The sequence below is a fragment of the Emys orbicularis genome, chromosome 9 (assembly GCF_028017835.1).
Source record: "Emys orbicularis isolate rEmyOrb1 chromosome 9, rEmyOrb1.hap1, whole genome shotgun sequence".
Taxonomy (NCBI): domain Eukaryota; kingdom Metazoa; phylum Chordata; order Testudines; family Emydidae; genus Emys; species Emys orbicularis.
In genome coordinates this window covers 85,143,795-85,165,753 of record NC_088691.1, presented here as the reverse complement: position 1 = coordinate 85,165,753, position 21,959 = coordinate 85,143,795, and the positions used below count along the sequence as shown (strand labels likewise).

The following is a 21,959-nucleotide window of genomic DNA, read 5'->3' as shown; positions in this document are numbered from 1 at the left end:
ATGTTGCAGCTATGGTTAATATGTCCATTTGCTTCCATACTCTCAAATTTTCATTCATTTATTGCATTTATATATGCTAATTTTTTAGTTAAAATCCTTCATTTCTATCTCTCATTTTAACGTGGCTAAGTATATTTATTATGGTAGAATGTACATGATGAGGGATATACTGTACATCTTAAGAGAATACAGAAATGCTATAACAGCCTGCATAATAAAAGAATGACAAAGTGCTGATATTGAGATAATTTAAAACAAAGAATTAAAACTAGGATTTTTCAAGTTTGCATTAGAAAGTTTTTAAGATTGCAATATGAAAATATTTCACAGCATATTTGACTTAATCCTAGAATCCACCCATTTTGTTTAGATAAACACATCATTCAGATGACTTTATAAAATCTTGTGATGGGGTGGATACCCCACACAGGCCCTGAAGTGGTAAGGGGTGTAAGGACCATGGAGCCCGGAGACAGATGGAAAACCTGCTGTAAGGTTATTGGACTATAGCTTGGTTGGACTCTCTGACACCCCAAAAGGGGTGGACATAAATATCATGAACTGGCCGGAGGGCCCAGTTACGAAAAGATAGACCACCACAGCAACAGAGTGCCTGTCGGCAGTGGCACCAGACCAAAAGATAGCTGGTATGCCACTCCTGGCCACCAGTTGGTGCTTCTGCAGTGAGGGAAACCCTTTACAAATCCCCAAAGGGTTTTCTAGTCTGAGGACTGTAAAAATAATAAATAATATCTTCTGCATGTTATTCAGGGGGGAGATTGTATCTTCTGTACATCAAAAAGGTAAACTGCAAACCATATTTTCTTTTAGTTCTTCAAATCTTGTACAGGCCCCATTAATGCTCATTTCTTCCCTAATAGACAAATCTATTCTTCCTATTGGCCAAGGAGCGCTATTCACATCAAGCTCCTCATTGTTACTAAGAGGTAAAGGCAAGTGACTGACTGATCTCAGAAACAAACCTATCAGTTGGGTAGAGCCCAACAATTAACTTAGAGACAATGCCTCTTTAAAATTTTCCTTCCCTCAGATTTCATGACATCTGGTCAGCTCTGATAGAATATGCCCCAGCCTTAGGACAGCTACTTTCTCTGAATCTGCTCATTAGGATCATTTGATCTGTGTCTCAAGAGCCTATTCATTTGCCATATATGGAAGTCAGACAGAAGTTAAGGACTGTGCTGTAGAAAGGGACTAGTACAGTACGCCTAATAAGGAATTCATTCCATCTATGCAGAAGAGAAGGCTATGGATTTTTCCCAAAGAATCATAATTACCTTCCACAGCTGCAGAGCAGGGGCAGTCCATGGCATGTCTGTGAGGCTGTATCACTCTCCACTGAGTCCTTGATATCAGAAATTCAGTTAGTGCTGATATTCTATCCTTTGCTCACCCTGTTGTGCTTAAGAACAGTAGGAGGTCTCATATAGTATACTACAAATCATTGGCACAATAAAGAGATTGAATTTCATCCCTAACTCTGAATCTTCTTGAGCATTTGTCTGCCCCTTATCTTTATTTAAATGTAGTTTATGATTTAATTTCATATAAATCAGATGATGACTTTGAGTGTATGAAGAACTTGACATTTTGGGGATTTGATGTGTACTGCAAAAGAAATCAGAGTGCTAAATGTGTTAAAAACATTAGGTAAGCATTTATCAACTATGTCTCCTTTGGAAGAGGACCTTGTATCCAAAAGTCATTAGAATCCAGTATCTTCATTTAACTTCAGTCAATTTTTTTTTCCTGACTGATTTAGTTCTCCTGACAGTTTTAAAATATAGTTCAATAAATTTGATTTAAAATATTGACTAAGAAATGTCTAATAATTGTTTAAATCCCTTTTTATATTCAAGTAACTCATTATGGAGAGGCTGTGGTCTCTCTGTAGTCAAGATTGAGACTTGTTTCTCATTATAACCCTTTCTATAATCCACAAAAAAGATTATTTTGCTTGTTTGATGTGTGGCCAATGGACATTTCAACCCCTACCCATCTACTCCCAAATTTGGTGGTGATTTGTACAAAAACTGTGTTTCTGAGATATGGGAGGATACGGAAAACAGGTGTCATGTCATGGCTTGGAAATTCTTCTAATGTTTTTAAGGTACATTTTATCTGAAACTCAGTGTCCTGAAAACTTAAAATGAGGTTAATTTGAAATATGTTGCTGCGATCTAATGGACAGAACTAATATTGAGAGTGGAAAGGCATATTTCAGAAGCTATTCCATTGGTGAATTAAGAATTTAGGAATAACTCATCAGGCTCTGTTAGACTTTTAAAAGGTACCAAATGACTGGTAGAGACGTAAACTTTCAGTTAAAGAAAGTAAGTCTCATATAGACAGGTGAGAGAAATAGAGAATAAAGTCTGAATTGGGAAGATAATTTTTTTTTTTAAAAAGGAGATGGGGCCAAGGGAAAGAACAAAATTAGGCTTGAGATATAAACTTAATCAGTTTATCCCGAAAGGAAAGGAAAGAGGCAGATGTCCCTTCCTTACTGAGTTTGAGAAATATACAAAGATTATTCCCTTACCCCAGTTTATCTTTGTTGACAAACAATTTAATAAAGGTCTCTCATAACTGAGTTAACACCACAGATTTTTTTAAAGGCAAATTTTGGTTTGAATACCTTTTCCTACATCTACCATATAATGGAAACTAATAGTACTTATAAAATTACTTCTTGGAATGTTAATGGGTTTAAAATGTAGTAAAGGAAAAAAGGGTACTGAATTACCTTAAAAATAAAATCCAGGTAATGTAACTATATAAGAAGCTCATCTTATTTTTAGTTTATGTTCCATGTTTTGTAAAAAGAAAAAAACAAGAGTTGCTATTCTAGTCAGAAACAAAAAAACCCTCTCATTTCAAGTAATACAGAATTTATCTGATAGAGAGTAGATAAATACTTGTCTCAGTAGGCAAGAAACTAGTTTTATAAACATATATGCGACCAATTAAAAATGACTAAACATTATATATGGATAGTCAATTTTCATACTCTAGAATTAATCTTATGATTGAAGAGTGTAATCGTTTGGACAAGGTGTATAAAGTTGGTATTGACATTATTATTGTGTAAGTGGTGGGCAACCTGCAGACGCCAGACCGTTTGTTTACATTTGCACGGCCGCCCACAGCTCCCAGTGGCCGCGGTTTGCTGTTCCCGGCCAATGTCAGCAAGAAGAGAAGTGGGCGTTTTGTGCTGGCTGTGTACCACCAGAGGAATCCCCTTGCAGTGTTTGATTCTGCCAGCGCCATGCTGGCTCTAGGTTCAGAAACTGCTAGCAATTCAGCGTAAAGCAGCTGCATCGTATTGGACAATCTGGTCCATTGGTTCCACATAACCAGTACTGTTGTTTTTAAGTAAATGAAGTTGCAGTTAAAATTTTATTTAGTGATTGCCTAGATCTATGAATGCCTGAATACATTTTAAATATATTTAGGCTGTATAACATTCTGCTTAATATGCTTCAAATGTTGTGGTGTTTGGTTCTTTTATCTCTGTACCTCCTGTCTTCAAATAATCTTACTAAGAAACAGACCTCTGTATGATACCTGCAAAAATAAGAAACTCATTCCATTGATTAGTTTATTGGTACAATTTAAATAAGTGCATTCATTTGTTTAGTGCAATATTTGTTCATAAAGAGCTCAAAGAAAGTATTAAGATTCCTTTTCTTTTTTGTTTGTTTTGTTTTTATTAGTGGTCATATGCTTTAGAGAAACCAAATACTGGCAGTATATTTAATATTGCTTGGTCTATTGATGGTACTCAAATAGCAGGAGCTTGTGGAAATGGACATGTGATTTTTGCCCATGTCGTGGAGCAACGATGGGAGTGGAAGAACTTTGAAATAACGTTAACTAAAAGAAGAACTATGGAGGTATGGGTTACAAATTCAGAAAGATTGACCTTCAGGATTGTTTATGTATGATTCACAATTGTAACTCAATAGAGACAAATAATTGTGAACGGACAAGTTTTGCAGAATATAAACGATAGGATTGAATACCTTTGAGTTATAAAAAGGCCAGAATGAGCAAGTGGTATTTAAGTGTGTGTTTGAGTATACAATCACATGACCCAGAACTACATCAGCCTCTTGGCTCACTTAAGGATCACAGCATCTTGCTTTTAGGTGGGGTGGGGGCATGAATAAGGGATTGATTCATAGTCATAGGTCTGGTTTACATCGGAAATAATAATACAGTAATTACCAATAAAGGTGCAGCACTGGTATAAATGATAGTGTAGACAGGGCTGAGTATCATGTCTACACTAGTGGGTTGACACGGGTACAGCTGCACCATCGCTGGCTATTGCTACAGAATGGGTACTAATTTTTCTATGCCCCTACGATGAATGGATCTGTCTTCTTGGATTTCCAGATCAAGAGGCAACTGACAGCTGACCACAATCATGAAGAGTGTTAGTGTCCTTTGTTGCACTGCTCCACCATATTACAGTCACCAGTTCAAATTTTCCAAAGCTAGGGAAAATTGTCTTTTAAGAGGCTGTTTTAACTATCTTCTAGTGAGGACTTAGGGAATGAATGCATGGAAAATAATAAAACATTGAGACTGAAATTTTCAAACCTGGATGCCTAAAGTTGGGTTGCTAATGCCAAGACTTGAAAAAACAATAACAACAACAACAACAAAAACTCCTAAATCCATATTTGAAAATCAGATAAGGGCCCAAAAAATTTCTGAGCACTCAGCATTTCCCATTGACATCAGTGGGAGCTGCTGGGTGATCAGCACTGTTAGAAATGAAGCCTGCCCCTAACTGGTTTATAGAGCTCAAATTTAGGCTCCTGTTTTTGAAAATCTTGGCCTGAATCCACCTAAATATCTGGGAGTGAATACAGAATTTTGAATTTTGACTTGCTAATATGTCTTCTGTGTTCCCAGACACTGACTCATAACATAACCAGTCAACAGTGGGGTAATACAGACTTTCTGTTGTTACAAGTTTTTCCAATTAGAGTTCAGGCCATCATTTTCAAACCTGGGTGCCTGAAGTTAGGCTCCTAAATTAATAATTAAGCACCTAAATATCTTATAGTCTGAACTCTTTAATGTTGAATATGTAATTGGGAAAACTTGTAACAACAGAAAGTCTATATTACCCCTCTATCCTCTGGATGGTACATCAGGAATCAGTGTCTGGGAACACAAAAGACAATTTAACAGGTCAAAATTTGTATTTCTGCATTAATTCCCAGACATTGACTTGTAGCAGATAGGGTCTGTCTAGCAACCTCTAGGGATTTTGTATATGCAAACACTTGAGAAATATAGCCAACCCTGATCCAGGATGTTTGTTTATTTTATTTTACATAGATTTAAATAGTGAAGAGATGCCTATACAATAGCTCTAGACAACCCTAACCCTTGCTCAGTGTTATAACAACAAATGACATTGTGGAATGAGACAGCATTTGTGAGCATGTCAGGATAGATCTCTTTAGGAGCTATGTGAGTGGCCACTGGATCTTGGTAGGGTGACCAGATGTCCCGATTTTATAGGGACAGTCCCAATTGGGTCTTTTTCTTATATAGGCTCCTATTACCCCCCACCCCCGTCACGATTTTTCACACTTGCTGTCTGGTCACCCTAGATCTTGGTGGTAACTGCATTAAGCCCTTGTTTTGTGACTGGCTGCAGATCTGAAGAAGTTCAAACCCAGCTGCCACCATCAGTAGGACAACATCTAAAATACCTTTGTTTGAAGAGATCACTCTCCCGGGTACATGAATTATTTGCACAGTTATCTTTTTACTATTATATGTCATTCTTTCAATTTCCTTAGATTTTTTTTTGTCCCTAATGGGCCCATGATTTTTTGATCAGGACTACTAATGATGAATTGTCAATCCTAACTAGCATTTACTTCTCTAACAGAAAAGAGCTGAATTTCATTGGAACTCTCCTGACAGACCTCACTTCCAAAATGTGTAAGGATTCTCAACATAACATCCTAAGTGCTAAGTTAGACCCCCATTGGGCTCTCTATCCTGACAGGCTGGAATCTGCAATGTAAATAAATCTATTCCACATCTGAGAAGTCTACCCTTTTTCCTCCCACCATGTCAAAGAATGCAATACTGAAGAAGTTGGGGAGACAAGTTGCTCTACATTTCACAAAAACTGTGCCTTATTGAAAAACATCATCTGGTTCTGCCATGTAGCTTGGCCTACAGGGACATTTCTGTGCATGATTTCAGGAGACTCATTAAGAATGATCACTCCCTGAGAGAGTACATTTTCCTAGCTTTGGCATTAATTATGTTTGCTTTTATAGGAAGCTAAGAATTACCATACTGGATCAGCCAGTGGTCCATCTAGTCCAGTGGCTCTGAACCTTTCCAGACTACTGTACCCCATTCAGGAGTCTGATTTGTCTTGCGTACCCCTAAGTTTGACCTCACTTAAAAACTACTTGCTTATAAAATCAGGCATAAAAATACAAAAGTGTCACAATACACTATTACTGAAAAATTGCTTACCTTCTCATTTTACATATAGTTTAAAAAATAAGTCAATTGGAATATAAATATTGTACACCTCTGCCCTGATATAATGCGACCCGACATAACACGAATTTGGTAACGCGAATATAACGCAGTAAAGCAGCGCTCCAGGGGGGCGGGACTGCGCACTCCGGCAGATCAAAGCAAGTTCGATACAACGCGGTTTCATCTATAACGCGGTCAGATTTTTTGGCTCCCGAGGACAGCGTTATATCGGGGTAGAGGTATACTTACATTTCAGTGTACAGTATGTAGAGCAGCATAAACAAGTAATTGTCTGTATGAAATTTTAGTTTATACTGACTTCGCTAGTGCTTTTTATGTAGCCTGTTGTAAAACTAGACAAATATGTAGATGAGTTGATGTACCCCCTGGAAGACCTCTGCGTACCCCAGGGGTATGCGTATCCCTGGTTGAGAGCCACTGATCTAGTCTAGTAAACTGTTGCCAACTGGCCCATACAAGATGCTTCAGAAGATGGTTCAAGAAACCCCATAATGGAAAATAATGGAATAACTTGACCATAGGTTTCAGAGTAGCAGCCGTGTTAATCTGTATCCGCAAAAAGAACAGGAGTACTTGTGGCACCTTAGAGACTAACAAATTTATTTGAGCATAAGCTTTCGTGGGCTACAGCCCACTTCTTCGGATGCATAGAATGGAGCACACAGAAAGAAGATATTTATACATACAGAGAACATGAAAAGGTGGAAGTAGCCATACCAACTGTAAGAGGCCAATCAATTGAGATGAGCTATTATCAGCAGGAGGAAAAAAAACACCTTTGAAGTGAAAATCGAGATGACCCATAGAAGGTGTGAGGATAGTTAACATGGGGAAATAGATTAAATTAGTGTAATGACCCAACCATTCCAACCAGTCTCTGTTTAGACCTAAGTTAATTGTATCTAATTTGCATATTAATTCAAGTTCAGCAGTCTCTCTTTGGAGTCTGACAGACTTGAAGGTGGCAATTTTGCAACAAAAAAAACTTCAAAAACAGACTCAATTGATTGGCCTCTTACAGTTGGTATGGCTACTTCCACCTTTTCACATTCTCTGTATGTATAAATATCTTCTTTCTGTGTGTTCCATTCTATGCATCCGAAGAAGTGGGCTGTAGCCCACAAAAGCTTATGCTCAAATAAATTTGTTAGTCTCTAAGGTGCCACAAGTACTCCTGTTCTTTTTGCCCATAGGAGAAGTTTCTTCCTAACTCCCATCACTTAATACAGTAGCTGAATTATGCGCTGAAGAATGAGAGTTTATATGCCGCATTTTAAAAAAAATACATACATATATATATATATATATATCCTGTCTAATGTAACTGTGGATTTTCTCATTATGCATATAAATGTCTAATCTCTTGTCAGGTCCTACCAGATTTTTGTCCTCAATGGTATTGTGTGGCAGTGAGTTTCATAAGTTAATTGTGTATTGTATAAAAAAAATCTTTTATCAGTTTTAAATGTGCTGCCCTTCAGTTTCAATATACATCCCCTTTTTCTTATAAGTGGTGTTGGAGAACTGTCTATTATTAAGGTTATCCAACATTTCCCATTATAACTGTTTTCAGTTGCTTAATTTAACCATTTGGGCTGAAATATTCCACAGTGGGTGTCTGCCTCAAGCTGAAAAATTTTGGAACATTTCCACCAAAATGGTTCATCCATTTCCAAGAAGGATGCTAGGGAGAAATATGTTATTTTGCCCACGTTAAAAAATTCTGGTGATTTTCACATGGCCCTGCTTTGGAGAAGAGACTCAAAGCTGCCACATTTGACCAGTCATCTCCACAGAGCAACTGAGCAAAAAACGTATTGTCACAAGGTGTCTGGCCCCTGTAATTGAAGTAGGTCCAGTTCTCCTGTGCCAGGACAGGTGCTCCCATTTGGCCATTTAATGGGGCGGAGTAGTGCCTGGTGGCTATAAATGATCTGGGAGAGACCTAATAAGTTAGGGAGTCCCAGTGAGTCAGAGCAGACTGGTTCAAGCAGGGGCAGATGAGAGCTGCCAGAGACCAGGGATACGGGAGGAGGTCCTGGAAGGAAGAAGAAGGAGTTCCTTGGGGAAGACTGAAGACAAGGAGACTATCAAGAGGAGTGTGCTGGCTGGCATCGCTAAGCCTCAGAGCCAAGGCTGGAGGGCTGAAAGCAGGAGGAGGAGCAGAGGAGAGCTAGGGTCAAGGGCAGGAGAGGGCTGAAGGCAAGGGAGCAGCTAACATCGCCAGGGCCAGACAGCTCGACTCAGAGGGACCATCAGAAGGCCGGGGCGAGTGACAGATGCTCCCCCTGACAAGGGTGCTCCCCAGCAGAGAGGCTGTGGGGGTGGTTCCCACTGGGAAGAGTGGGGTTTCTCTCCAAAAGGAAGGGCTAGGGTAGCTGTCCTGGTACAAGGACAGGGGAAGGATGACAGAGAGTCTGGGCCTCGTTGAAGGCTCCAGTGTATGGAGCATCAATGACAAGATGTGTTGAGTTTTAATGACTGCTTGCACTGGGGTGAGAAATGGACTATGTTTGAAATGGACTATTGTTGGAGACTAAATGAACTGTGTTTGGCAATAAATCAGCCCCAAAGAGCAGTATTATTTAAGATCTGAAGTGGATTTACTGGGGACTCTGAAAGGGTAAACTGAGGAAGGCATGCTTGTCATGCTTCAGCCTGCTGCAGGAAGATTCTCCAGGCAGGGCTCCCCTATGACACCTACATTAAAATAACATTATTAAGGTTACAGAGTACTCAAAGGTTGGGAAATGCCAGAATTAAGGTTGCCTCTGCAATTTTAATTTGGCCTCTTATGCATACGCATGGAAAAAATGATCAGATAATTGAACTGTGGGTATATTTACACAGCCCAAGTATATATCTAGGTTCCTGTGTACTTGAGTGGCTAGCCCATGTTGAAGCCTGTGCCACCATATTTACACTATTATAGTTACCCATATTAGGTAGATTGAGGCTAGCATGGGTATGCCTACCCCACTACAATCACACCTTCACTTGCCGTATGGTAAAAGTTTGGCAAAGTTATAAACAACTGAAAATGGGATCTTATAATGGAAAGTGTCAGGCAACTTCAATAATAGAGGGTGCTATCAGCCATGTCTATAATAATGTGTTTACAGCTAACATATTAAAATTAAACAGTGCCAACATTTTTCCTTTTCAGGAAGTTTATCCAAGTCTCTAATTTTGTTACTCCACACTGAAACTTTTGCATCACTGTTGTACAGTAGAACCTCAGAATTATGAATACTTCGGGAATGGAGGTTGTTTGTAACTCTGAACAAAATATTATGATTCTTTCAAAAGTTTACAGCTGAACATTGACTTAATACAGCTTTGAAACTGTACCGTGCAGAAGAAAAATGCTGCTTTTAATTTAAATGAAACAAGCACAGAAACAGTTTCCTTACCTTGTCAAATCTTTTTTAAACTTTCCCTTTATTTTTTAGTAGTTTACATTGAACACAGTACTGTACTGTACAGTATTTGCTGTTTTTGTGTGTCTCTGATGCCTGATTGTGTATTTTCGGCTCCAAATGAGGTGTGTGTGGTTGACCAGTCAGTTCATAACTCGGGTGTTCGTAACTCTGAGGTTCTACTGTAATTTTTTTTGAGACAGGGTGACCAGACCTAATGACAGGATTCCAGGTGAGGGTGTACCATTGATTTAAGTGATGGCATTGTTCAGTAAGACAGATCCATTTTTTTACAAGTCAGGACTTTGAACACACAAAACAAATTAGCAGGTAAAAACCAGATACTTAATGCAATCCTTTTAATTTCAAAACTATGCAAGGTTATTAAATGTGAGTTAATAGGAGCTTTTTATTGATTTATTCGTGAATGCTTTTCTTTAAATCTTTGTGTTCCTACATAGTTACATGGTACTGTAAATGCATAATATCAGCCAGCTGTTTATGAAAATTAACAATGAATATAATATTATGCTGTGTTTTCTGTTCCGTTATTTTCATTTTTTTAACCATAAACCTTTTTTATTAGGTCCGTAATGTTATTAATGATGCAGTGGATTTACTTGAATTCCGTGACAGAGTCATTAAGGCCTCTTTGAACTATGGGCATTTAGTTGTTTCAACTTCTCTTCAGTGTTATGTGTTTTCGTAAGTAATTTGAATTAATGAAGTATCAGTTGATCCATTCAATCATTGTGAGAATTCAGAAGGAGTTTGATTTAAAGTACAGTAGCTTATACATGGTTTGGCTTTGAAAACATCCAATCTTTTTATAGAAATATGTCATAGAACCCATATATATACGCACTAATGTATATTTTCAACATAGTTGCATAAGGAATTACAAAATGTATTCCAGTGGCAGAGCCAGCTTTTGCATTCAGGAAGGGGGTGGATCATTGGTGGTGAGTTGGAGACCAAGTCTGCCCCACATTTACCAGGCAGTGGAAGCTCCCATCCTGTGGAACTGGGCCCTGATCCCCACTCTGGGCATTGTGACCTGGAACACAGGGTCGCAACACCATTTAGATTTGGCCTAGCCACCACTCTGTCATGACCGAGGGGTGCCTGGGCCAAATTTGAGTGAGTGGCTTTGTGACATGGTGCACAAGGTCACATCACCATGTGACCCCATGCACCATATTGCAATGCCCAGAGCAGGGAAGCAAATCCAGCCGAGACAGGAGCTGCTGATGCTGGGTGAGTGAGAGCCGGGCTTGCTCCCCAGCTCTTGAAAAGATGCCACACATCAACCTAAAGGCTGCCACAGGGATGGTCACACTGCCTTTTAACCCCCATTAGCTCTGCCACTGATGAGTTCTACTAACATGAATGAAAGTTGCACAGTTAAATCCTATCTTACTCTTTGAAAATGTACCCCATGTGCCAGATCCTCAGCTGGTATAAATTGTCCTAGCTCTGTTGGCTTCAGTTGAGCTATGGCAATTCACACAAGTTGATGATAGAGCAAATAGAGTAAAAAAATAGTCGATAAATACATTTTATGGGAAATTACTCTTACCCTTCAAATATCTAAATATGGGCAGGCAATTGCTCACCTCTAGATTCTGGAGCTGCCAGTTGCACCCATTTGGCCATTTGACCCATTTGCACTGGTTACTGCTTTGATAACGTTGCTTTTTGCTCAGAGTCCATGACATACAAGCTGTTTCTTGGATATCATTACCTTTGCTCAGGTTCTTTAGAAATAGGATTGATTGTTTATAAGTAAGGTTACGTTTTAGTCATGGGTATTTTTAGTAAAAGTCATGGTCAGGGCATGAGTAGTAAACAAAAATTCACGGCCCGTGACCTGTCCATGACTTTTACTAAAAATACCAGTGAATAAACTTGGGGGGGGCTGCCCGGGGGCCATGTGGGTGCTGGGGGAGGGGGTCCTGGCTGCTTGGAGGGGGTGGGGAGCAGCACATGGCTTGGGACTCCCGCTAGTGTTGGGGGGGTGGGGTTGGCAGCACCGGCAGGCTCCTTACCTGCTCTGCGCCTCTCTCCCCCAGCAGCAGCAGCAGAGTTTGGCTGTGGAAGGGGGCAGGGGGTTGAGGCAAGGGACAGGGTGAGGCGGGCTCTGGGTGGCACTTACCTGGGGGGGCTCCCCGGAAGCGGTGACATCCCCCTCTCTCAGCTGCTAGGCAGAGGCATGGCCAGGCAGCTCTGCACGCTGCCTCCGCCTGCAGGCACCGCCCCCACAGCTCCCATTGGCCGCAGTTCCCGGACAATGGGAGCTGCAAAGCCAGCGCTCTGGGTGGAGGCAGCCCACAGAGCTGCCTGGCCATGCCTCCGCCTAGCAGCTGCGTGAGGGGGATGTCACCGCTTCCAGGGAGACCCCCAGGTAATCGCCACCCAGAGCCCACTTCACTCCATCCGGTGCCCCAACCCCCGCTCCGTCCCACACCCAAACTCTGTGGGCGGTGGGGGTGGGGGCACAGTGGCCCAAGATTGCCCCAGCAGCAGCCGGTGCTGCCTGAGCTGCCCCTGAGCCAGGCGCACCAGCCTCTGCAGAAGTCATGGAGGTCACGGAAAGTCATGGAATCCGTGACTTCCGTGACCTCTGTAACAAAGACCTGGTATACACTACAGAGTTAGGTCGAAGGAAGCTGCCTTAAGTCGACCTGTTAATGTATGTGTCTACACTACCTGGTCCTTTACGTCGACCTAAGTCGCCTCTGATGTCGACTTCTGTAATCCACCTCTGCGAGAGGCATAGCTTAATTCGATTTTCATGGGCCAACTGCGAGGTAGTGCAGACGCAGCATTGTGTAATTCGACTTAATTGGCCTCCAGGTGGTGTCCCACAATGCTCATCTGTGACCGCTCTGGAGATCATTCTTAACTCTGCTGCACTGCAGCCAGGTACACAGAAAATAGTCCCTCCCCTGCTAAAGCCCCGGGAGCTTTTGGATTCCGATTTCCTGTTTGATCAGGACTGGGAGCATGCCAGCTTGAGCTCAGCTGATCATGGAGACTACATGCCCCAAATGCACTCCAGCCTGGTCTGCACAGGAGGTGGTGGATCTCATTGCTATATAGGGAGAAGATTCTGTGCAGGCAGAGCTCCGATCCAGCAGAAGAAACGCTGACATCTATGCAAAGATCGCTCGTGAAATGGGGGAGAAGAGCTACACGAGGGACACACCGCAGTGCCGTGTGAAGATAAAAGAACTTCGCCAAGCATACCAGAAGGCAAGGGAGGCAAACATTGTTCTGGTGCTGAACCCCACACATGCCGGTTCTACAACTAGCTGCATGTGATTCTTGGGGGTGACCCTACCAGCACCCCCACAAGCAACGTGGACACCTCACAGGTGTGTGAGTCTAGGGACAACAAGGAAGATTATATAGTGGAGGAGGAGGAGGAGAATGGGAGACAGGCGAGCAGTGGATCCATTCTCCCCGAGAGCCAGGACATATTTTTACCCTTGGAGCACTGTGGGTCGCAGGACATCACGGTGGCTGACAGTGATGCCTGGAAAGGCACCTCTGGTGAGTATACAGTTAAAATGAAAGTCCAGTTAAACTTTAACGGGCACACACATTTGGTGGTATTGCATGTTTACTATGAAGAAAAAGCGAGGTGCTGTGGTTCTCTGCTTACAAGAGGCCACTCCAGCTACGCAGAGGGTGGCCCCCGGAAAAGACTGTGCTCAGCATGGGTCGGCAAGTAGTTTAAAGTGACTGATAGGGAACTGGGGCCCCACATGAGAGATTCCGCAATTTGGGAGTGAAAATATTCCCCCCCCCATCCCGTTCGTAAACAGCTTCCCTGGTGCTATGGGGAAGGGCCATTGTTCAACTAGCTACCTGTGCTCCTGACATGAGCCTGCCATAAACTTCATTAGAAGTGTCGTCACCCATGACCTGGCGGGGGGGGACACTACTCACCATGACTGGAGCAGCAAAATGGTACAGTGAACGGTTACAGATTCTGATTATGTTATGGCTTGCACCTAGTGTAATAAGGGGTTTTGTTTTTTTCTGAAAACGGCCTTGCTATGGAAACATTTTATTCATGTACAATGGCTCCTTTATTTTTTTCCCCTGACTGACAGCTGGAAATGTGTCCTTCGGCGGGTCATCAACACCTGAAAGCAGACTTTCAATGATTAGAAGGAGGAGAAAGAGAACACGGAAAGACATGTTCACCAAAATAATGAACACATCTGGGACAACTGATGCAGAGCTGAGAGCGTGGAGGTTTCCACTGTCTGAGAAGTTAGACATGGACATGGAGAGCAGAAAAGCTTCCAATGAACGAGAACGTGTCGCGCAGGATGAGATGCTTTGGATTATGAGGGACCAAGCAGACATGTTGAGGCGTCTGGTTGAACTGCAGGAATAGGAGCGGGAGGGGAGAGTCCCTCTGCAGACCCTGATGGACAGCCAGCCAGCCAGCATCGCCTGGCGCAGAATCACCCTCCCCGAAGCGTTCCATGAAGCGTGGGTGAAAAGTCCATTATCGCTTTCGCTTAACTCAGGTGGGGGAGGGTACAAGGAACAGAAAGTGCCCATTCACAGACCTTTGATGGTCTGGAATGCGGTGTTATGTTACACAGTGAAAATGTTTTTCCCGTTCCAACTTTACAACCCCTTTTCCCCAAGGTTACCTTTTCTTTCTGTTCTCCCTCTTATGTTTGTTAAATAAAGTAAATGGATTTGAGAAATAAATGTTCTTTATTGCAGTGGTTTTCAAACTTTTTTTCTGGTGACCCAGTTGAAGAAAATTGTTGATGCCCGTGACCCCACAGAGCTGGGGATGAGGGGTTTGGAGTGTGGGAGAGGCTCAGGACTGGGGCATAAGTTTGGGGTGTGGGGGTGAGGGCTGCAGAGTGGGGCCAGGAATGAGGGGTTCAGGGTGTTGGAGGGGGCTCTGGGCTGGTGCAGGAGGGGTTCAGGGCTCTGGGCTGTGGGCTGTGGGTGCAGGCTCTGGGGTGGGGCCGGGGATGAAGGGTTTGGGGTGCAGGAGGGTTCTTAGGGCTGGGGCAGTGGATGGGGGGGCGGGAGGGGGGTCCTGGTTCTGGGCTGGGGGTGCAGGCTCTGGGGTGGGGCTGAAGCAGGGGATTGGGGTGCAGGCTTACCTCCGGCAGCTCCCGGACAGCAGCACAGCCCGGGTGCAGAGGCAAGATTCCCGCCTGTCCTGACACTGCGGACTGTGTTGTGCCCTGGAACGGCCAGCAGCAGGTCCAGCTCCTAGGCAGAGGTGCACAAGCAGCTCCGCATGGCGCTCACCCACAGGCACTGCCCCCCAGATCCCATTGGCCAGGAACCGGCTAATGGGAGTGCGGAGCCAGTGCTCGGGGCAGGGGCAACGCGCAGAGCCCCATGCCCCCCCCCCCCCCCAGGAGCCGGACCTTCTGCTGGCCGCTTCCGGGGCACATTGTTGGAACAGGTAGGGACTAGCCTTTCTTAGCTGGGCAGCACCACCACCAGGACTTTTAACAGCCTAGTGGGCGGTGCTGACCAGAGCCGCCACGAGCCAGTGCCTTACATTCCATGACCCAGTAATGGGTTGCAACCCACAGTTTGAAAACCACTGCTTTATTGAGTAGAAGCAGTGGGCTTGGACAGGGGGTTGGCTTTACAGAGACAGTGATATAAGCCAGGTGAAGGTTTGGGAAAGCACAATGCATACAAGCAGCTAACATTACTGTGACTCATTACTGAAACTGCTTTTCAAAGCCTCACAGATACGCAGCACCCTTTGCTCTGCTCTTCTTATTGCCCTGGTGTCTGGTTCTCAAAAGTGGCTGCCATGCGATCTGTCTCAACTGCCCACCCCGTGGAAAAATTTCCCTTTTTTTCACAGATATTATGGAGCACACAGCAGGCAGCTATAACCATGGGGAGGTTCTCCTCATTAAGGTCCAATCTTGTTAATAGATTTCTCCAGCACCCTTTCAAACGACCAAAGGCACATTCAACCATCATTCTGCACTTGCTGAACCTATAGTTGAACCGTTCCTTACTGCTGTCCAGACGGCCGGTGTATGGCTTCATGAGCCATGGAAGCAAGGGGTCGGCTGGGTCCCCCAGGATAACTATAGACATCTCAACGTCGTCAATGTTAATTTTGTGGTCTGGAAAAAAGTCCCGGATTCCAGCTTTTTGAACAGACCCAAGTTCTTAAAGATGTGTGCATCATGAACCTTTCCCGACCATTTTACGTTGATGTCAGTGAAACGCCCCCTGTGATCCACAAGCGCTTGCAACACCGTTGAAAAGTATCCCTTTCGGTTTATGTACTCTTTGGAAAGGTGGTCTGGTGCCAAGATGGGGATATGCATGCCATCTATCGCCCCACCGCAATTATGGAACCCCATCGCAGCAAAACCATCCACTATGTCCTGCACATTTCCCAGACTCACTACCTTTAGTAGAGAAGTCAATTAATGTCCCTGCACACTTGGAGCACAGCAGATCCCACGGTTGATTTACCTACTCCAAATTGATTCCCCACTGACTGGTAACTGTCTGGCCTTGCAAGCTTCCAAATAGTGATCGCCACTCGTTTTTCCACTGTCAGAGCAGCTCTCATTTTTGTGTTGCTGAACTGCAGGGCAGGGGAAAGCTCTGCACAAAGTTCCTGGAAGGTAGTCTTCTGCAGTCAAAAGTTCTGCAGCCACTGCTCATCATCCCATACCTGCAAAACAATGCGGTCCCACCAGTCAGTGCTTGTTTCATGGGACCAGAAATGGTGCTCAACAAAGTGCAGCTGCTCTGTGACTGCCATCAGAAACTGTGAATTGTTTTTTTCCATGGCTTGCAGCAGGGCTGCTTGCAGGACATCGCTATGTTCCATGCGGCGGATCCTACTTTGGCTCTGGAAATACCGCAGGAGAAGGCGCGAGGTGTTTGAGATGCTCACAGCAAGAGTGCACAGCTGAGCAGGCTCCATGCTTCTGAGGTTATGGCATATGTGCGGCGGTTTTAAGGCGTGAAAACCACTGAGTTGTTTGCCATTGATGTGAGGGAGGGAGCACAGTGCATCATGGGATGCCAACACAATGTTCCCATTCTCCCCTGAGACTATATTTTGGGCCTGTGAGGCATTGCACAAACTTCCCAAAACACACTGCGGCAAGTTGCACTTTGGGATAGCTACCCACAATGCACTGCTTTGTGCATTGATGCAGGTGCGCCTAGTGAGGACACACTCCATCGAGACAGTGAGCATGGTGTGGTCACGCACAATCGACTTCATTAATTCGGGGGCTCGAGGTCGAATTAGATAAAGTCGACTTAATTTTGTAGTGTAGACAGCCCAAACTTGCAGCCTTATTTATAAGAGATGATATAGAACTCAATCATGTCATGTCTGTAACATAGTTCACCAGTCATAGGTGCTGGAATCTAAAGCTAATACCTAAATGTTGTTTCCCTGCTCAATAATATGATTATTGTTGAACCACCAGTGCAGGCATAAATTCATATAGGAGTAAATCCTGTGGCCAGTGTAAAAGCTGCGGAAGACTGAACAAACTAAACTGATGTGGTTCTACAATGTGTATGAGGGCAGAATAGAGTGAGGTTGTGTGCGACTTACAAGCCATGGAGCACAATACTACAAGGGCTCTGTGTACCCCAGTGCATAAAGTGTTTAGGAAGCAGGAGGGAAGATGTGCAGCTGCATGATCCGCTGGCTAAACTCATGTGATGAGATTTTCAAAGGCGGAAATGGTGGTTAGATACCCAATTGCCATGACTTTCAATAGGAATTGGACACCTAACTATCATTCAGACCTTTGAAAATCAAAGATAAAAATGTATTTTCATTACTTTGTGAATTTTAGAAATGTTAATTAATGCTAATCTTAATATTATTTTAGTACAAAGAACTGGAACACACCGCTTATCTTTGACCTCAAAGAAGGAACGGTTAGTTTAATTCTACAAGCAGAAAGGTAGTTTGTTTATTATAATGCACAAGACTAGTTTTTTGTTAAAATGTACATTTGTAAAACTCTGTGAGTGGGTGGGTGTTTCTCAAATACTAGTAACAAAATAAAATATACAGTATTGGTAGGTAGTGGATGGAGTCACATTGTGTGACTAAAAGGTCATGTTGTTATATAGTATCTATGATATGATTGCAGAACTGAATTGCTTCATACATTACATTTGCAGTGTATCATTATACTTATCTTTTATTTACAATGGAAAGTAAATAATCTTCAGCTGTTACACTAACATCTGTTTTTGATCTTTTATATTTGTTTGTTTAAATGGAACATATATAGAAATAATCATTACTACAAGCTGGTCCTCTACTTATTAATAAAATGATCAACTGTGCTGAATAAAAGTAAAATGCAATTTTACATTTTCACTAATAGTACTTATATGTAATATTTATACATGCATGAAGTGGCTGTATTTCCTCCATTTTAAATGTTTATGTGGTTACCAACTGAAAATCATTTACCAAAAAGACCTTTTTTTGTGTGTAGCTCTGCCGAGAGCCAGCATTGTTTTGTAGAATAAGACTGGGAATCAGGAACTCCTGAGTTCTAATTTTAGTCTTGCCTCTAATTTGCTGTATGGCCTTGGACAGATAACTTAAGCCCAAATTTTCAAAAGTGTACATTATTTTTGAGTGCCCAATTTTAAACACTTGGGATCTGATTTTCAGAGGTATTGTGCTCCTACAACTAGTTAAATGAGCTATATTGTTTGCAGGCATTTTCTTCTTATAGATGGTGGAGGGATCTATTTATATTCCTATGAAGGACGATTAATTTCATCTCCAAAATTTCCAGGAATGAGGACAGATGTATTAAATGCCCAAACTGTATCTTTGAGTAATGATACTCTTGCAATAAAAGACAAAGCTGATGAAAAAGGTATGTTTACAGTATAACGTTTTCACTTTGGCTAGCAAGTTACTTGCAAAGTGTTAAAAAGCTGATAATTACATGTGCATTTGATATCTTTCATTCATACGTAGCACATTCATGAGTTAAAAATTAGGCCTGAAACAACACTTTTTCGTATTAATTTTGATTTTTGTTTTTGAAGTACTACTAATTTTTCAGTAGTTGCCTACAGGACAGTATTTTCGTAATGGGGAAAAGGCATGTTTCTTCCACAACCTTCCACTCTCCAGTTATAGGCAATGCCATGTGTGACGGGTTCCCCCTGGGGTGCCACCTGGAACTGGGGTACTACTGAGCCTTCTGACCCACCAGCCTGGACTTCCTCTCATGCTGTGCTGCTGTGACAAGCTGCAAAGCCCCCCAAACTTGCACTTTCACCAGCATTCACACAGGTAGGGATACACCCAGCTGCAGTTACATGCAGGGCTCTCTAACCACCAGCTTCCCAGCCTAGGACCCCAGAGCAGTACCATCCTGGCCTGGTCAAATCTGGTCAGTATATGGGTTTAATACCCGGTCCACCTCTCCCTCAATGTGAAGAGGACCATGCACACTTGTGGTAACCAAGCTGAGATTTTCACCAGACACCTTAGTCAAACACACATTGGTTTGGATTAAAAAATGAAATAAGTTTATTAACTACAAAAAGCTAGATTTTAAGTGATTATAAGTGATAGCAAATAGATCAAAGCAGATTACCTAGTAAATAAACAGCAAACTGAGCTTAACATACTAGATAGATAGGATGTGAATTAGCAGATTCTCACCCTGAGTAATAAACAGGCTGGCAGATTCTTAAGGCAAAAGCTGCCTTTGCTGTGCAGCTTGGGTTTCCCAGGTTTTCATACACAGGCTAGAACTCCCTTTAGCCTGGGACCATCACTTCCCCCAGTTCAGTCTTTGTTCCTCAAGTGTTTCCAGATGTGTTATTGTAGGGAGAGTGAGGTACCATCATGATGTCATTTCCCCTTTTTATATCTTCTTCCCACTTGCAGGAAAGCTCTTTTTCTGTAACCTGAGTCAAACAGTTCCCATAGTATAGTGCTATCTCTGAGAGATTTTCTATTGTACACTGTTCCTGGGGTAATCCTTGTGCTTGTGTGCATTTCCTCAATAAGCCATTAACATTGTTTGGCCTTTTTACTATTGTACCTGAAAGGCTGCTTGTGGGTGTTTTCAACCTCACAACATGTTTCAGTAACACATACATAGCCAAACTTCATAACTTCATATATGATGATAGTACATACTATCCAATGAGATATTAATGTCTAGTAGATCAACACTTTTAGAATGATACCTCACAAGGCATACTTTGTGCAAAACATATCCTAATTATATGACAGTGGTGAATAAGGGGGTACCAGGGTGTCACACCATGGAAAAACCAGGAGTCATTTGCAGTGAAAATTTCAATAATTTCTCACTCTCACACATGGTTCACTATAGAAATACCGATGTGGTTACTGTTTTCCCTATCTGCTTACTGATCTCAGGAGCCAGCAGTGCATTAATTGTGACGGATTGTAGCCTTCAGATATACTTTGTTTTGGTCAACTATTTTTCAGCATTGTTAGTTTTATGTGTAGCTTTTATGGGGCTGTGACTCAGTAGTGTTTCAGAGGAATATTTGTTTATAATTGTTTACAATCTTTTACAGGTGGTGTTTTAATTTCTAACACTGTCACAAAATCTTTCTCTCTCTTCAAATGAGCAAACATAAAGTTCAGGCATCTCTTTTGTGTTAAAGATTTTGAGGAGATCTGCCTCCTGATTTCCCCCTTTCGTTTAACCACAGAAGGGACTGTGTAGTTGTCTCTTCACCTATTGAATTTTTTTGAGTCTGCTTGATAAGGAATCAAGAATACTGATTCAGAGGGCAGACTATTTTTTATATAGTTATTCATGAGTCATTGACAGCAACTATGTGTTGTATTCAATGCGTTTTGTAGCAAAAAAAATCTACTTTTTTATTTTCTAGAGTTTAACAATCCTTACTTTCTTCTACCAAGGAGATCTAGAACTAAAAGTGCCTACGGACTGTATTTAGGACCACAGACTGCTGAGATATTTTAATTATACCAGATAATTTCTTTCATAGTTCTCTCCTCTGATCTGGAATTACCATTTCTAAGAGGGACAGAATAGTTCAGTCTTTGAATCTATTCCTTCCTTTGTCTCTCTGCATACTTCCTATAAAAGTAGAATCATGGAGATGTTTTTGTTTGCTTTGCTTTGTTCTGTAGATGCTTGCCCACTAAGAGCCAGCCTTAACACCAAGTCATATCACATAGATCACAGAACAACTATCATATGGAAATGGCTTTTACTGTCCTCCTCCTCTATATGTTTTCCAGTAAATACATCTCATAGATGGCATCCCTTTTTATAATTAGGTTCTATGAATAGTGTTATATACTACAGAACTGTCTTGGCCCTATGATACCAATTTCAGAATTGTACAGGACTAATGGGAGCAATAAAATTCTGGACTCCATTTTGGATTTGCTTCTCTAAGAAACAAGTCCAAGTAGTCACTTTTTAAAAGTTTGAAAGCTCTGACTTTTGCTATTAATATGAATTTGAGCATTGCCTATGTTCAAAGCTGCATTTCTATTTGAAAACAAAGGTTTTTAAACTTCTCATAGCCACTGTACGAACTAGCTCCTCAGGGCAAGTCCAACATGGAAGCTGCAAGTGTATCCCTGTAGCCACTTGTGAAAGTAAAAGCACTTCATTTTTGTTGGAGCAAGAGCAGTCCTAATTATACTCTCTCGCTAAAATGCTCACCTCACTAGCTGGGGTGCAGTTTTGATGTGTCCAGAGGGGCAAAAGGGGGGCACCCCTCTTCTCTTTTTTTTGCAGGTGGGATAGGAAAAAGAGGGAAATTCTCAAGCAGGAGCAGCTGGGGCAGTGCTACATACACTCCTCCTGGTTCCCTCTCTCTCCAGCATGTGTCTCGTTCTTCCCCCCCCCCCCCCCCTTCATCCTCTAAAGGTAGGGGACTATCCCACATGGGATT

The 21,959-nt window shown here is 42.3% G+C and overlaps 1 protein-coding gene across 1 annotated transcript in view; it reads left to right on the top strand.

The window, feature by feature from the left end:
* Window positions 1–21,959, top strand: part of IFT80 (intraflagellar transport 80) — a 165,796-nt gene that overhangs the window by 121,407 nt on the left and 22,430 nt on the right. The window contains exons 9-12 of the mRNA XM_065410998.1: window positions 3,738–3,917; window positions 10,582–10,700; window positions 17,891–17,965; window positions 18,741–18,904. Coding sequence (XP_065267070.1) covers window positions 3,738–3,917; window positions 10,582–10,700; window positions 17,891–17,965; window positions 18,741–18,904 — 538 coding nt within the window. The remainder of the gene's footprint in view (window positions 1–3,737; window positions 3,918–10,581; window positions 10,701–17,890; window positions 17,966–18,740; window positions 18,905–21,959) is intronic.